A 16,741-nucleotide genomic window follows, 5' to 3' on the forward strand; every position below is an offset into this window, starting at 1 on the left:
CCAAAAACTCTGTGATGAGACTGGAAACTCTGTGATTAGACTGGAAAGGAATCCAGGGATAGACAAGATGACACCAAAAGATGCCCTCAGTAGAGGCTTACCAGAATGCCAGTGACCCCCTTACCTTGAGTAGGGTAAGTATGCGCTCAACTAAGCAGTAGAGATGGACCCCATGGCAGGAAAAGAGACATCAGCATAGATCACGATAGATTGTGGAATATGCAAAGTAAAAGGCTCCACATAGTGTCATAATGTAAACATACGTGATATAATAAAACAAATGACACTTACAATTGGGTAGATACTGTAATGAACAACATGTAAAAAACACCATGGACAGGAAACAGGTCTTCCTCCAGTAACAAAGATGACTGACACTCGGCTGAGCATGCGTGGTAGCGTGTGTGCGTGTCTCCTCCCTACGCGTTTCATCAGATGAGTAAATGGAGGAGCACTGAGAAGAGTTTCTGAGTGGATTGATGGACTTTACATACAGTATTTACTTGCTCTGAAGCCACTTAATTAGGTACACCTTTTCAATTGTTTGGTAACATAAATTGTTAATCAGCCAATCACATGGCAGCATCTCCATACATTTAAGCATCTAGACGGGGTGAAGATGACTTTCTGAGGTTCAAACCGAGCATCAGAATGGGGAAGAAAGGAGATTTAAGTGACTTTGAACGTGGCACGGTTGTTGGTGCCAGATGGGCTGGCCTGAGTATTTCAAAAACTTCTGATCTACTGGGATTTTCACGCACAACCATCTCCTGGGTTTACAGAGAATGGTCCGAGAACATTTCCAGTAAGCGACAAGTTGCGTGAACAAAAATGCCTTGTTAATGTCAGGGGAGAATAGACAGACTGGTTCGAGATGATAGAAAGGTGACAGTAACTCAAATAACCACTCCTAACAACTAATATATGCAGAATACCATCTCTGAATGCACGACACATCAAACATTAAAGCAGTTGGGCTACAGCAGCAGAAGACCACACAGGGTGGCACTCCTGTCAGCTAAGAACAGGAAACTAAAGGCTACAATTCACACAGGCTCACCAAAATTGGACAATAGAAGATTGGAAAAACGTTGCCTGGTCTGATGAGTCCCGATTTCAGCTGCGACATTCAAATGGTAGGGTCAGAATTTGGTGTAAACAACATGAAAGCATGGATCCATCCTGCCTTGTATCAACGGTTTAGACTGGTGGTGGTGGTGTAATGGTGTGGAGGATATTTTCTTGGCACACTTTGGGCCCCTTAGTACCAATTGAGCATCGTTCATACGTCACGGCCTACCTGAGTATTGTTGCTGACCATGTCCATCCCTTTATGACTGTGGCAAACACAGCCACTGTATATTGTCCTTTGTGTATGCATTATGTGTATTGCATGTGTATACCTTTAAGAACCAAGTGTTTGTAGTGTGGGTTGTGTGGAGAGAGTGAGAACTCTCTCACTTGGGACTATCATATGTCTGAGCAGTGTCCCTCAGGAGATGAGTAGGGGTTTGTTAGTGTTAAATACCTGCCTCCTATTGTCCTATTGTTTCTGTCTGGCAGAGTAAGGTATTATGGGATGTTCAGCTGTGTGTGTGGAATGTCTCGAAGAGGGAGGGGTTTTGGCTGAGTGTAGATCCCTGTGTTTTTCAATAAAAAAAGCAGTCTAGTTTTGACCTTCAAGCCATGTGTCGTCTGGTTATTGGAGGGTTGGGAATATTATACGCTACCAGGATTATTGTATGCTGTGCATGACTACCAGTGGAGATATCGTGGATCATACTGCTACTCCGCTACAATGACTACAGTGTCCCCATCTTCTGATGGCTCCTTCCAGCAGGATAATGCACCATGTCACAAAGCCCCAATCATCTCACCACTGGTTTCTTCACCATGACAATGAGGTCACTGTCCTCCAATGGCCTACACACTCACCACATCTCATCCAATAGAGCACCTTTGAGGTGTTGTGGAACGGGATCATGGCTGTGCAGCCGACAAATCTGCAGCAACTGTGTGACGCTATCATGTCACTAAGGAGCAAAATCTCTGAGGAATGTTTCCAACACCTTGTTGAATCTATGCCACGAAGAATGAAGGCAGTTCTGAAGGCAAAAGGGGGTAAAACCCGGTACTAGCAAGGTGTATCTAATAAAGTGGCCGGTGAGTGTATAGACTGTGGTTTGTCACATATATGTGGTGAGGGGTTGTAAAGTGTTCAGTGTTACACTGAGAATAATATTTGTTATAGACTGACAGACTGCATATAGGCTGCGGAGATCCTGTAGCAAATCCTGCCCATGCCCGTTCGTCGTGTGCCCGGCCGTTCACACAAGCTTTAGCTGCAATGCCTCTAGAATTCGAGCTGTGTCCTGGCCGCAAGGTGGGGGGAGATGAGCCATGCTTTATCATAGCCGAGATCGGGCAGAATCACCAGGGAGACCTGGAGATCGCCAAGAAGATCATTCGCATGGCAAAGGATTGTGGTGCAGACTGTGCAAAGTTCCAGAAAAGTGAACTAGAGCACAAATTCAACAAAAAAGCCTTGGAAAGGGCATACATGTCTCCACACTCCTGGGGAAAGACATACGGAGAACACAAGCGTCACCTGGAGTTCAGCCATGATCAATATCAGGAACTACAAAAGTTTGCAAAGGAGGTAGGCATTTATTTCACAGCCTCTGGAATGGATGAGATGGCAGTGGAATTTCTACACGAACTGGGAGTTCCATTCTTTAAAGTTGGATCAGGGGACACAAATAATCTGATCTATTTAAAAAAGACAGCCCAGAAAGGTTGACCTATGGTAATTTCAAGTGGCATGCAGTCAATGGATACCATGCGCCGAGTTTATGAACTTGTAAAACCAATCAATCCAAACTTCTGTATACTCCAGTGTACTAGTGCATATCCCCTTCTTCCAGAGGATGTCAATCTACGTGTAATACAGGGGTACCAGAAAGCCTTCCCAGATATCCCTATTGGATACTCCAGTCATGAAACTGATATTGCCATTACAGTTGCAGCTGTTGCCATGGGTGCCAAAGTAGTTGAACGCCATGTAACTCTAGATAAGACCTGGAAAGGAAATGACCATCAGGCTTCATTGGAGCCAAGTGAACTGGCTGAGCTGGTCAGAGCTATTAGGACTGTGGAGAAAGCCATGGGGTCTGTTGACAAACGGCTTTTGCCTTGTGAAATGGCTTGTCAGGACAAGCTTGGTAAATCTGTTGTGGCAAAGACCAAAATTCCCGCAGGGTCTGTGATCACTCTCAACATGTTGACGGTAAAGGTAGCGGATCCACGTGGCTTCCCCCCAGAGGAGATTCTTAACCTTGAAGGCAAGACTGTTCAGAGAGATATAGAGGAAGATGAATCTCTCACAGAAGAGGCAATTGAGAACTACAACACAAGAACTAAATGTTAACTAAACAGAGTGACACCCATCAGAATTTTATTCTCCTGTACTCGCTTACCTTACCAATACATGTTATAAGGATATGTTTTATAACAAAGTTGGAAATATTGGGTTTTTGTTCAAAATTTTTCAGTCTTGTTTATATTGCAAAAAAAAAAAAAAAAAAAAATTAAACCAGTGCTGATCAAAAAAAAAAAATATTTGTTATAAACTAGAATTTGCTATCAGGTGGATCTGATTTGTATTATGATTATTATTAGTATGAATATTGGTGTTATCATCAGTAGTGGGTGCGGTGGGAGTTTAGTTGCGGCCCAGACATTTTTTCTGTTACTGGTATTTCCTGTTAAGTTTTAAAATCTTCATTCACCTACTATCTTATCACACTTGTCTGTTAGCTACCTGTTAACCATCTTCTCACATGCAACCCCTCAGTTTACTTTTTGCTGCAGACATCATCTTAGCTGTACAGGACGCCGGGGTTGGGTCCAGGATGGGAGATCTCTGTCTCCGTTGTTTGCGTTGTGGTCCCTCTAGGAGTGTGGAATACTCAGGGATTCTCAGCTGTGTGGGTATGGGTTTTTGGAGTATTCAGTTGAGAAAGGAGAAGGCTGATTCACAGTCTTCCCAGGAAAGTCCTGCTATGGGTCCCAGAATTCAAAGGCTCAGAGAGATCTTGAGTGGGAAACAGCCTCTGACCCTGGCTACAAGTAATTTGGCCCTGAAAGGGTTAACCCACCCGTGGGAGAGGGCTGGAAAGGGCAGGTAGCAGCCAGCAAGTGTCCATGAGGTTTTGAATGGAACAACAGGATTGTGAGAGGGCTGTGAGTTGTATGCTGCTGGGTTCTTGTGACTTTTGTGGACTCTTGCAGCAGATGGGGACTTTAAACCCCGTAGTGGGGCACGATTATGCTGAAGGTGAGCCAAAGTTTTGTTTTTTATGTACCAAAGTTATGGACTATTTTATTTCATATAGAAAAGAAGCTGTTTTCATTTGCCCTTTTACCTATATGCAGCTGGCTAGTGAGCCAAACCCCCAAATAAATTATCATGCGTAGCCAATTAGTTGTAGCTTGTTCATACCAGCTCATTGTGGTAACTTTCCCTGCCTGTATTAGTGCATTCTGATTCCCTTCTTCAATAACGCATTCCAGTGGCGGCTTGTGCTCGGTAATTTGGGGGGGGGGGGTTGTGGGCGCAAACCAATGCCCACCCCATCCCCCTCCCATTTGGTCGGGTCAGTCAGTCAGGTGACACATTTCCCCCCGTCTGCCTCCTTACCTCCTCCTTACCTCCTGTCCGAGCCGGGGAGTGCTGGATGGCTGAGCCGCTGTCCTCCTCCAGCCGTGTCTCTTCTGCCTGTTCCTGGCCACTGGCCAGTAAGATTGCTGCTCCTTTTCAGCCAATTGGGAAAGGGGACTCACGACCTGCTTCCTGATTGGCTGGGAGGAGAGTCAGTGTGATAATAGCGAATATTCATTTGCTATTGTCACACAACTGGGTGGGCTCAGGGCGCAGTGCTCTGCGCCCCGAGCCCACCCTCTTTTGAAACATATCAGAGTCTCTGGCTCTAATCACGTGTTTTAAAAAAAAAAAATCTCCCATTGGAATCTATGCGTCCAGCACCCTGCATGTAGATTAGGGGGCCGGGCGCATGGATGGGGGGGGGGGGGCGGCGCCCCTGCGCCCCCAATGGACGGGGCTGTGTCTGACGCATTCTATGTGATGCACTACCATGTGCTGCGGCATATTACCAAGAATGCTGAAAGTCCAACTATTACTCCATTGGGATATGGGCTTCACCAACCTTTGCTGCCATTGATTTTGGTGTCGGTGGACAACTTGTTGAAGTCGGTGTAACTGAGATATAACTGGTCATGGAACTCTTTTTTTCTAGTGTGGAATCTTTAGACCGGGGCTGCAGCAGTAATGATAATTGTACACACTGCCCACCCCCAGTCAAGAAACATGAGATTCCTATTTTGTAGTGGATGACTTTTTAAAATAATATTAAAGTATAACCAAAGGAAAAAGCTTTTTTAGTTTTGAATAGAGTGGAGAGGGATTAGACCCCCTATCAAGTTTTTTTGCTGTCCGTGGAAGATTGACCCTCTTGTCCTGTTTGCTATTATCACAAAGAAAGTCCCAAATTTTGTGTTGTTACCATGTAGGCAAGTGCAATCTACTTTCTCCACTGCAGGTGGTCACTTTACTGCTGGGGCATTGCAGAGGGAGAGGAAGTTAAGAGGGAACCTGGTTCCTCTATGGTTTCCTGGGTCACAAGGGGCAGCTAATCGATTAGATGCTGGTTGCCCATGTGACTCTGGAAGCCATCTTGGGCCAGGCAGAGCCTTTTAAGAGGTGTGGCGTGCATTTTGCATGTGAATAGAGTAGGGACAGGTTTCCCGTCTGTCAGGGACAGTGTTTAGCGTCAGGTAAGGGTTCCATCCTTCCTGGAAGCCTCCCCACAGGCCAAACAAGCCGCATTTCGCCCCCTCAAGACAGATGCTGTCGGGACACCCAAGACTTACTGCTAATTCTCTTCACCGTGGCATCCTGTGAGTGTTCTCGGTCGAGTTGCTTTCCTGACAGGTTTGTTGTGTATTTCTGAACTTTAAATTCAATACAGTTCTGCTTCCTGCATCTGGTCTCCAAGTGTTCTCTTCCACCACACCACACTGCACCTCTCCACAACCAGAACAGAGTGGGGTGCCTTGAGACTTCCATAATTTTAAAGGGTGCCTTGAGATTGTCTATAATTTTAAAGGGTGCTCTAACTAAAATAAAGTTGAGAAACACTGGAATAGAACATGGCCAAAAAATTCCCTTTTAAATGGCTTTATTGCTCCACAGTGTCTGCAGCTACAGAGGTAAGTGGGGGCTTCTTTTAAATCGTATTTATTGCTTTTTAAGAATATGTGAATAGGTGAATGAGCACAGCCATTCCTAGAGTTTTAAACTCCAAACATGTCCTCAGATATCAGTCTTGGTGAACTTACTTAATATAGGGGGTCCTCAAGAACAGCTTCTGACCTCACTGAATGGCTACACATATTATTCTATAAATGTGATACTTCCTTGAACTGTCAGACTGCAGTAATGCAATACTAAATATTCAAAGATTACAAACACGCTAAAGAAGTTGTTGGAAACTGGGGACAATATTTAGCAGACAGTCATGGACTGGAGGCCTGTAACATGAGACCGCTAGAGATCACGGCTATTACAGCCCCTGTGGAAGTCCATGCTTACATAATTGTGTTCCCTATTGCCCATTTAAAAATGACTTGTGCTACAGCAAGATCCATTAAAGGGCCTCATGCACACAGAGTGTTTGCCCAGCTCTCCTAAACGCCTTTGCTCCTGGCAGCAGCGTTTTGGTGCGTCAAGTGCTTGGGTGTTTAATTTCATAATAATTTATTCTGAGCATTGAAATTAATTCATGTTCTAGTCAGTGGAGTAACTAGAACCTTTAGGGCCCCAGTGCAAGAAACCTTTAAGTGACCCCTGGCCAGGGCCCTTCCCCATGAGCTCGGTGGCGGAACACCAGGGCCTGTCGCAAGTGTGATCTTTGTGACCCTGGTAGTTCTGCCACTGGTATCAGTAGTTTTTCTATTTTTGTTATTTTATTTTTTTATTATTATTATTATTTTTATTTTGTACAATTATTTCTAGGAGCCCCGTTGGGGGGTTTGGTGAGATATTAGGTTTCTAAACAGACCTCTGATTTTCCACCTTTGAGACTGAGAAAGGAGATTGAGGCCCTCCCTTTGAGTAGCCTCCAGGTCATTCACAAACTGAAGTATAGGAAACACAATTTACAATGTTTCAGTTATGAATGGACAGTCAGTAATCAGTATAGATCACTGACTCTCCATTCAGAAAAGGAAGAGGCTGGTAAATGACACATTTACCGCCTCCTTTCCCGCTCTCCAGTGGCGGCTGGTGCTCACTATTTTTGGGGGAGGGGGGCGGCAGACCAACGACAAACACCTCTCCCCCCACGGGAGACGGACAGGACGACGAAGTTCAGAGGCATCTTTACCTTAGGAGGCTGATGACAAGGATCTGGTGTACGGCTGCTGCTCCGTGCTCCAGATACTCCTTTTCCTGTGGCCGTTGCTTTTCCTCTCTGCCGAATAGGAAATGGTTCCTGAGACCTGATTGACCGAGAGTCCTAAGACTCCCTGGCCAATCAGGTCTCAGGACCCGCTTCCTGATTGGCCAGGAGGAGAATCAGGAAGACAGTAGCGAATATTAATTCGCTATTGTCACACAACTGGGTGGGTTCAGGGCGCAGTGCTCTGCACCCTGAGCCCACCCTTTTTTTAAGCCAATTAGAGCCTCAGGCTCTAATCATGTGCCTAAAAAAAAAAAAAAAACATTAAAATCCATGCGTCCAGCATACTGCATGTAGATTAGGGGCTAGGTGCAGTGATTTAGGGGGCGGTGCCCCTCAAGCCAATATGGACGGGCTGCCAATGCCACTCTCTATCCCGCCAGACCCCCTGCAGCAGTCAGCTGAAGAGGGGAAGGGGGGGGCAGGAGGGAGCACAGGGGGGCTGGGAAAGAGCACAGGGGGCTGGAGAACACACGGGACAGCAGAAAAAAGCTGAATAGGAGGAGCGACAGGGGTGGCTGCATATAGAGGAACTAATCTCTCCATTTTCCTCCTGCAACCGCTGAAAGCCTGTTTCCCCTCTTCCCCCTCCCAAAGACATTCAGTGGCTGCAAGAGAAAAATTGATAGATCAGTTCCTCTATAATATGCTGCCGCTCCTCCTATCCAGGAATACACGCCCCTGGTTCAAGTACTTGACGCACCTAGCCTTAACACACATTTAAACTGGCCAAGTGTTTCTTCTGCCAAAACACTGCTGCTCCTGGACATACTGGCAGTGCATTTTTCTGGCTCTAATTGCCTATGTGTGCATGGAAGCGTAGGCTAACATAGAGCGGCATTTATAGGGCATGCCAGGCACCCCCAAAAGATCAGAGGAAAAAAATATAGAAAAAGAAGAGGGGTGGGCAGTGCAGAAAAAGGTTAGATACTGTGAAAAAACAAATTTAAATGCTGGACCCCAGTCATAGGACCTGGGTTACCTGCTAGTGGCACCGTGGTTTCTGGAGTAGAAGGTTTTAGTTCTGGTGTTCACCAGCAAGTGTCTCCCAGCAGCCAGTAGATCTCAGCAATCAGATGCTGATTGCTGGGAAGGTATTCAGTCCCTTCTCTACTATTGCACGTTGCTTCAGTGTTTTGCCTGATAGCCCGATATTGCGGGCTAACTTATCCTGACTTTCCGTGCTAACTTATAATGATGATGAAATGTCTAACTAACAAATAAACTATATACAATATATATAAAATGGGGAACACAGAAAAGCAGGGAAAAGGGGTGCAAATAACATTTGGGAAGGGGGAACCAAGACTGTGATCAGGAGCAAATGTAAGCAGGTAAGAGGCAGCAGGGTACAGGATGCAGGGCAGAAGCAAGATCAGGAACTAGGTTTAGGATAAGTTAGCACGCAAAATTGGGCTATCAGGCAAAACACTGAAGCAAAGTGTAATAGTAGAGGAGGGACTGAATACCCTTTCCAGCAGTCAGCATCTGATTGCTGAGATCTGCTGGCTGCTGGGAGAGTATTCAGTCCCTCCTCTACTATTACAGTTTGCTTCAGTGTTTTGCCTGATAGCCCAATTTTGCATGCTAACTTATCCTGAACCTAGCTCCTGATCTTGCTTCTGCCCTGCATCCTGTACACTGCTGCCTCTTACCTGCTTCCCCTTGTTCCTGATCACAGTCTTGGTTCCCCCTTCCCAAATGTTCTTTGCACCCCCAGCTTTTCCCTGCTTTTCTGTGTTCCCCATTTTGTATATATTGTATATAGTTTATTTGTTAGTTAGACATTTCGTCATTTGGTTTGGGTTCACTTATATCTTCCCGTTTGCTGTTTGCTGGTGTTGGATGGATGTAAATAAATCCTAATACTTAAAGCATATATAGTCTGGTCCCAGTTTCCTGAATGTAGCCACACAGATCTGGCCATCCCTGCTGCTGATTACTGACACTTGGTCTACAGAACAATTGTCCTTCGCTGAGGGAGCACCTAGGTATGGCTGCCTCCTGTCTGCTACACAATAAGTGCCAAAGGAGCACAAGCTGAGCACCATCTTGTAAAACCAGTTATAACAGAGAAATATGAGACAGCACAGATGACATCATGAAACCGTGTCTTATTCACTTTAACTTAATTATATTTGTAAATATCACTTTCAGAGCAGATTTCCCAATCAAATGTCCAATCCTGTGTGTGGGTGGTTTTCTCCTCCTTTAGAAGAGCTGCCATGTAAACAAAGTCAGTTTATATTCCATGTGTTGGCTGAAGACCTGAGATTGACGTTTTTCCAGTTGTGACTTGTTTGAACCTCATCTGAACCTGGGCTGGAGTCTGGAGCAGTATCTGGCATGAATAAGTCCATGAGATGTCCCGGAAGCACCAGAGGGCTACACCAGGTTGTTGGAGAGTCTTTGCTGATTCTCAAACTCTTCTTCCAGATCTGCGCTGTATGCATCACCTGAGGAGAGACAGAGACTGCCTTAAATGGGGAGACCTTCACTGGGGTGATAATCTCACATTATGTAACATTATGATACAACTTATAAATTGATACGATACATTATTAGTATTAAATGAGACACATATCACTAATTAAAGCAACCTTAAAATGCATCTGAGCACCACAAACTGAAAATGCATTTTTAATTCTCAAAGCAAACTTCTTCATCCATCCATGTCTTCATCCAAGTCCATGTCTCCATGCTTTATTTTGCTGAAAAATCAATTTCAACCCCCCCCCCCCCTCTAGCATTTCTAGCCTTGGCCATCTTGAGTAAGGGCAGATGATTCATGTAGCTCTAGCACCCTCTAGCTAGTGTGCTAGTGTATATAGTTAGCTGTTAGTGTAGGTAAATTGGCCTGGGTTGAATCTGGGTCAGGGTTAAGTGAGTCATGGAGGCTGGATGACTCAGCAAACAGCATCTCTGGTGCCTCCCTCTGTTTGAGAAGTTTCCAGATGTAGTGGGTGGAGTCTAGGAGAAGGAGCTGCTTGGCATATTTATGAGGGCCCCAGCCAATGCCCAGCAAAAAGGGGCTGGAAAAGGGTAAACACCTCATAAATAGGCATGGGTCAGGCCAGCAGGGGCAGACGGGTGGAAGATGGAGTGCTTAGGAGGCTGTCGGTGGCAATTTAGGGCCCCCCTAGTCTGGGGGGGGGGGGTGACTTTGGGCCTGGGGCTCGGGTGCTTGAAGGGCCCTCTACAACACATGAAGGAATCCTTTCCTGGAGGCACAGGAGCAAGGAGAGGACAGCAGAAGCAAGTCAGCATATCCAGGAGATCTCCTGAGAAGTCAGCCAGATGGGCTGGTGAGTGTCAGTCTGGAGGACTGTGGAGAAGTTAACCAGGAGGGCTAGTGAAAGGGACAGCTGCAGCCAGGCGGGTTGGCAGGGCCTGAAGAGGTGGTGCTGGGCTCAATGACCATGGGAGGAAGTGCTGGAAATGTGTTAGCTGTGTCACTCCAACGTTCTACAAGTATAGGGGTTGCGAGTCCCTGCCTGTTATGGGCCATTGCTACAAATCATTTTAGAGTGACACAGCTGGGAGTTCTGCATTGAGTTCTGGAGGAAGCAGAAGAGTGTACTGTACATAGCCTTTACTTTAATGGAATCCATCTGCCCTTAGCTTAGGCACGCAGACAGGAAGGTGTGTGTAGCTGAGTAAGCCCCTCTACCCACAAAGACTGCTGGGATGTACAACATCATTTTAGCCTAGGCCAGAAACCAGGAAAAACGAAAGAAATGAAAAAAAAAAAAAAAAGTGTAAAACACCTTCTTTTCTATTTAACCACTTGCCGACCGTCGCAAGACTATTTACTGCGGCTAGATCTACGTTGCTCGCCCAGGAACCTGTGGGTGGCAAGCGTGCGCCTCCGCCCCCGCTCGTTCATGGACATCCCCGCGCGTGTGATCGGCGGCTCCGATATCCGCCGGTCACTCGCGATCTCCCGCAGGAGAGGGAGAAGGACGGACGGCTGATGTAAACACAGCTGTCTGTCATTCTCCCTGATGTAAGTGCAGAGGCTATGCGATCCTGCTATGTAGGATCGTACGTCTCTGTAGTTACATCACAAGCCACGCCCCCCAGTTAGAATCACGCCCCTAGGGATACATTTAACCCACTGATCACCAATAAAGTTAACCCCTTCCCTGCCAGTGTCATTTTTACTGTAACAGTGCATATTTATAGTACTGATTACTGTAGTAATGTCACTGGTCCCCTCAAAAGTGTCAAAAATGTCAGTCAGGGGTCCGATCTGTCCGCAGCAATGTCACAGTCCCGCAAAAAAAAAAAAAAAAACACAGATCGCCGCCATTACTAGTTAAAAAAAAAACAATAAAAATGACAAAAATCTTTTCCTTAGTTAGTAAACGCGATAACTTTTGCGCAAACGCTTATTGTGATTTTTTTTTTTTTACCTAAAATATGTAGCAGAAAACAAATTGGCCTAAAATGTTAAAAAATTTGGATTTTTACTGTTTTTTTTGAGAATTTCATATAAAAAAAATGTGAAAAATATCTTTTTTTGTTTATAGCGCAAAAAATAAAAATCACACAGGTGATCAAATACCACCAAAAGAAAGCTCTGTTTGTGGGGAAAAAAAGGATGTCAATTTCATTTGGGTACAGCTTTGCACCACCGCGCAATTGTCCGTTAAAGTCATGCAGTGCAGAATCGCAAAATAGAGCCTGGTCTTTGAGCAGCCAAATCCTCTGGGGCTTAAGTGGGTAACAATACTAGCAGCATAAGGATTAAACCTAGTTCATGGTAATTGAGAGAGTTTATTTTGGTTTTGTAGACAGGTAGATAAATCTGGGGCATGCAGTGAGTGTGGAGTTGCACTGAGACCAGAACTTACCTACATACCTACACCCCACCCTTCGTACCCGGGGGGGAAGGGGTCCTGATGGGGATTTTAACAGATACTAGTCCCAAACACAAACACTATAACTTTTGTGCAAACTAATCAATATATATTTATTGGGTGTTTAGGTTGGCAGCACTGGATGTAAGTGTTTTTTTTATGCACTACAAGTTGCACTTTATTGGACCTTTGTTCTTAATCTTATCGCCAGTTTTTTTTCCTGCACAAGGTTTCTGGCATTTGGTGATTGAAACTATGTTTCTTTTATCTCTTTCAATTTTGTTTTTACTTTTAATAAATGCTACACTATGAATATTTTTTTTTTGGCATTTGATGATTTACCCGGGGCGGCTGGCTGAGACATCCCTTTTTTTATCCCCATTTTGATGTTTGAGAGATCCATCACAGTCTGACAGTGGCATTCAGAGAGGAAAGATATCACTGTAAGCCATAATTGCTGTCCTATAATTTGGACAGCAATTCGTTTTGGGGAGTTTGCATTTCAGCTATCCAATGGAGTCTAATATTGCACGACTGATATATGACATTTTCTACACTTGGCAACAGAGCACTTTCCTCCTTTGCACTTGGATTTTTCTGGACACCTTCATATGATCAAGGACACCTTTGTATGACCAAGGCCTCCTGCGCACATGTGTGGGAGTGACGTCACTGAGGCCCCGGCCATTCACACAGCCAGAGCCCGCGAATCCTGAAGGAACTCCTGGTGAAGATGGCAGCGCCGGGGATCCGCTTTAACGTTTTGCGATGCAAACTAGTACATTATGACTTAACCCCTGCAAGGGAGCCCACTTTATTTTTATTTCAATGGCACTTTCCTACAGTTTTAACAACCAATGACAGGGAAATAAGGCAGCAAATATGTTGTTCTGCTACTCTGCATACAGGGACGGGCACTCTGTCTGTCTCTGTACTCCACCTTACACTTTGTCTTAAGCACTTGCCAACCGCCCACCTAAGATATACTCAGTGGCGGCTGGTGCCCATGGGCCGGGGGGGGGGGGGTATAGACGGGCCACACCAGCTTCAGCTCCAGCCCGCACACCATACCCCCCCAGGACCGCACCAGCTCCAGTCCGCACACCATACCAGCCCCCCGGACCACACCAGCTCCAGCCCACACACCATACCCCCCCCCCGGTTGCCGGCGGCTCACTCACCTTGGACTGACATGTGGAGGACAGGCAGTGGCGGCAGCGGCGGCTTCCCCCTCAGTCTCCTCCGTGGGTCGGGCTTCCCCTGCGTATCCTCCCTCCTCCTTCACCAATAGGATGGCTTCTCCTTTCGGCCATTTGGGAAACGGGTCTCAGGACCCGTTTCCTGATTGGCCAGGAGGAGAATCAGTGTGATAAAAGTGAATATTCATTTACTATTGTCACACAACTGGGTGGGCTCAGGGCGTAGTGCTCTGCGCCCCGAGCCCTCCCTTTTTTGAAGCCTATTAGAGCCTTTGGCTCATTTTATTTGGGTACAGCATCACACGGCCGCGCAATTGTCAGTTAAAGTAACGCAGTGCCGAATCGCAAAAAATGGCCTGGTTATTAAGGGGAAAATCTTCCGGTCCAGAAGTGGTTAACTACCTCCAGTTTTGTTATCTATGAACTGGAGGTATTTTATTTTTATTTAATTTGGTGCATTATTAGCAGCATTTAGAAAAAAAAACAAACGGCACTATTAGGAACTATCTGAATCTGCGCCACCAAAACGGGCGATGGGAATTCTTTGTGCCATTTTAAAGGGCCATACCCCCAACAAACTGTTGGTAGTTCTTTATTGAATTCCTTTGATTGTTGGTGCCTCTTGTTCTGAGAGCAGACGCAATCAGCTAAGACACAGGTTGTATCCCTTCCTCTAATAGCAAGTTATCAGGGGGTGGCAGTGCATTGCCATCCATCGAACAAAAGATGAAACACGGCATTGATGATCCGGTATCAAGAGTGTCGCTGTGATGTCAATGTGCCAAAAAGTGATTACAGGGAACCCGCCATGGGAGAAATACTTCAGCTGTCACTGTAAAGCTCCTGGGGTTGGAAAACATTTCCAGTCTATGTACAGCCTATAATTTTCACAAGGGTCGGTACAAAGTGAACGTCACATTTAAAATTGGCTTCAGTTTTATACAGAATAATCTGAAATTACAGCTGAATGCAAGCAAAAAAAATAAATAAATACATAATTGTAAGCTGTTTTACCAGCCAAAGAATTTGTATTTTTGTCTGACTTTGATACAGATCAGGAGAGGAGACCGGATTACTCTCTGCTGCAGTTCAGTAACACTTACAAGTTTGTCCCTCCCCCAGCCTGTGATTGGACAGTGAAAGGAGAAGCAGCAGACTGATGAGCCCATCTCTCTGTTAGTCTATGTTCACACTGAGGCCGCTTTGAATTCCTGCAAGTTCAGCTGAATTCACACGATTTCAAGCCAGCATTTCAGTCCAACTTCTTGGGCGATTTCACAGACATCTGTGTGGGTTCCTGCACACATGTCTATTAAAATCGCCCCCCGAAGTCACCAAAAGTAGAACAGAAACTACTTTTGGGAATGCCGTATCGGACGGTGCAATTGCCGGCAATTGGCTCCGCCAAAGCGCATGTCAAATAGGACCAATGTGAACGTGGACTTACTCTATTTTCTACTCCGATCAGCAGGGGCAGACTGACCGGTCGGGCCCGCCAGTGCCACCTGCTGGAACTCTTGGGGGTCGGTCCAGGGAGTGGGACAAAAAACTTGCGGCCTGCAACAATCTTTTTCGGGCCCGGCTCGGCTAGAAGAAGCCAGCGGAGGAGCACTGGGCCTGCAAACCTTCGGACTCCTCCTGAGCTAGTGGGCTGGCTTCTTCTAGTTCTACCCGAATATCAGTAGGGCAAAGCCTACTGCCCCTCACATTGGGAAACCGTGCAATGGAACGGCGAGGTCGAGGACACAGCCACAGCAGGGCCAGGGACCAGGGTGCCAGCCAGCCACCCACAGCAGGGCCAGGGACCAGGGTGCCAGCCAGCCACCCACAGCAGGACCAGGGTGCCAGCAAGCCAGCCACCCATGATGAGTCAGTGACCCACCTACAGCAAAGCCAGGTTGCCAGCTAATCACAGTGACCCACCCACAGCAGGGCAAGGGTGCCAGCCAGCTACCCACGGTGACCCACCCACAGCAGAGCCAGGATGCTAGCCAGCCAACCATGGTCATCCACCTACAGCAGAGCCAGGATGCTAGCCAGCCACCCATGGTGACCCACCCACAGCAGAGCCAGGGTGCCAGCCAGCCACCCACAGCAGGGCCAGGGTGCCAGCCAGCCACCTACGGTGACCCACCCATAGCAGATCCAAGGTGCCAGCCAGCCACCCACGGTGAGTCAGTGACCCACCCACAGAAGAGCCAGGGTACCAGCCAGCCAGCCACTCATGGTCACCCACCCACAGCAGGGCCAGACACATTTTAACAGATTCTCTATTGTACTTTGTGCAAAATGTAGGGGTGGGGTCAGAGGCAGGTCAAGGGTGGGACCAGGGGTGGGTCATGGGCGGAGCCTTACAGAGGGCCTTTATTTTTTGGTCCGGGGGCCCTGAGTGTTGTCAGTCTGCCCCTGTCAATCAGCATATCTGTTATTAGCACATGAGCACCGCTCATGTTCCAGCTGATTGGCTTCCTGTGCTGCTTTTCTTCTCTCATTCTGAGGTCTGGTGTTGAGAGGATTGCATGAGGCCGATACTAAGTCACATTTAGGTACTTACACTTCTTGCATTTAAAACAGCATACATTTACACCACCAAGTATTAGAAGTTGAACAAGGCCCGCACACTGTTAACCACCATAAGCGAAATCCACACACTGGCTTTAGCTCAATCTCCTTCCTATGAATACACCCCTCTAATGGACTTTTTTTGAAAGGGCTTAGTCATGGACCTCTATGACTAAGCCATTTCAGGTGAATCTCTATGACTAAGCCCTTTCGGGTGTCTCTTGGGGGAAGATTGAGCTGAAGCCAGTCTGTGGCTTTCCCTTACGGTGGTTCCAGTGTCCCTGCCGGTAAGTATCTCCGTTCCAGGCTGGTTGGCCATCAGTTGGAGGATCCTCCACACCCCTTCCCCCTGTGACTTCTGATCTTGTAGTCAGATCTCTGACACAAAGACAGACTCTGCATCATCTCCAGGAGCCCTACAACCTGCTCCTGCGTTTTTTGTTAGTGAATGGATTTGCAGCTGCAGAATTATTGCACTCAGTAGTCATGTAGAGAATGTGTTGAACAACATATCCAACTCTCAGGACTTCATCACTGTGTACAGCCTGTTATGCAAATATACATACACTCAATATGATGA

The 16,741-nt window shown here is 46.5% G+C and overlaps 1 protein-coding gene and 1 pseudogene across 2 annotated transcripts in view; one reads left to right on the top strand and one right to left on the bottom strand.

Annotated features, from left to right (window-relative positions):
• The first annotated feature begins 2,282 nt into the window (after positions 1-2,282).
• Positions 2,283-3,541, top strand: LOC309564488 (N-acetylneuraminate-9-phosphate synthase-like; annotated as a pseudogene). The gene has a single exon. The product of its transcript is annotated as an N-acetylneuraminate-9-phosphate synthase-like (transcript).
• A 6,180-nt stretch (positions 3,542-9,721) lies between these two features.
• LOXL4 (lysyl oxidase like 4) overlaps positions 9,722-16,741 on the bottom strand; it is a gene marked incomplete at its 5' end in the record, with an annotated part of 151,957 nt that continues 144,937 nt past the window's right edge. The window contains one exon of the mRNA XM_082268366.1: positions 9,722-9,994. Coding sequence (XP_082124492.1) covers positions 9,924-9,994 — 71 coding nt within the window. The 3' untranslated portion in view covers positions 9,722-9,923. The remainder of the gene's footprint in view (positions 9,995-16,741) is intronic.

This window comes from Pelophylax lessonae (assembly GCF_965119305.1).
Source record: "Pelophylax lessonae genome assembly, chromosome: 9".
Taxonomy (NCBI): Eukaryota; Metazoa; Chordata; class Amphibia; order Anura; family Ranidae; genus Pelophylax; species Pelophylax lessonae.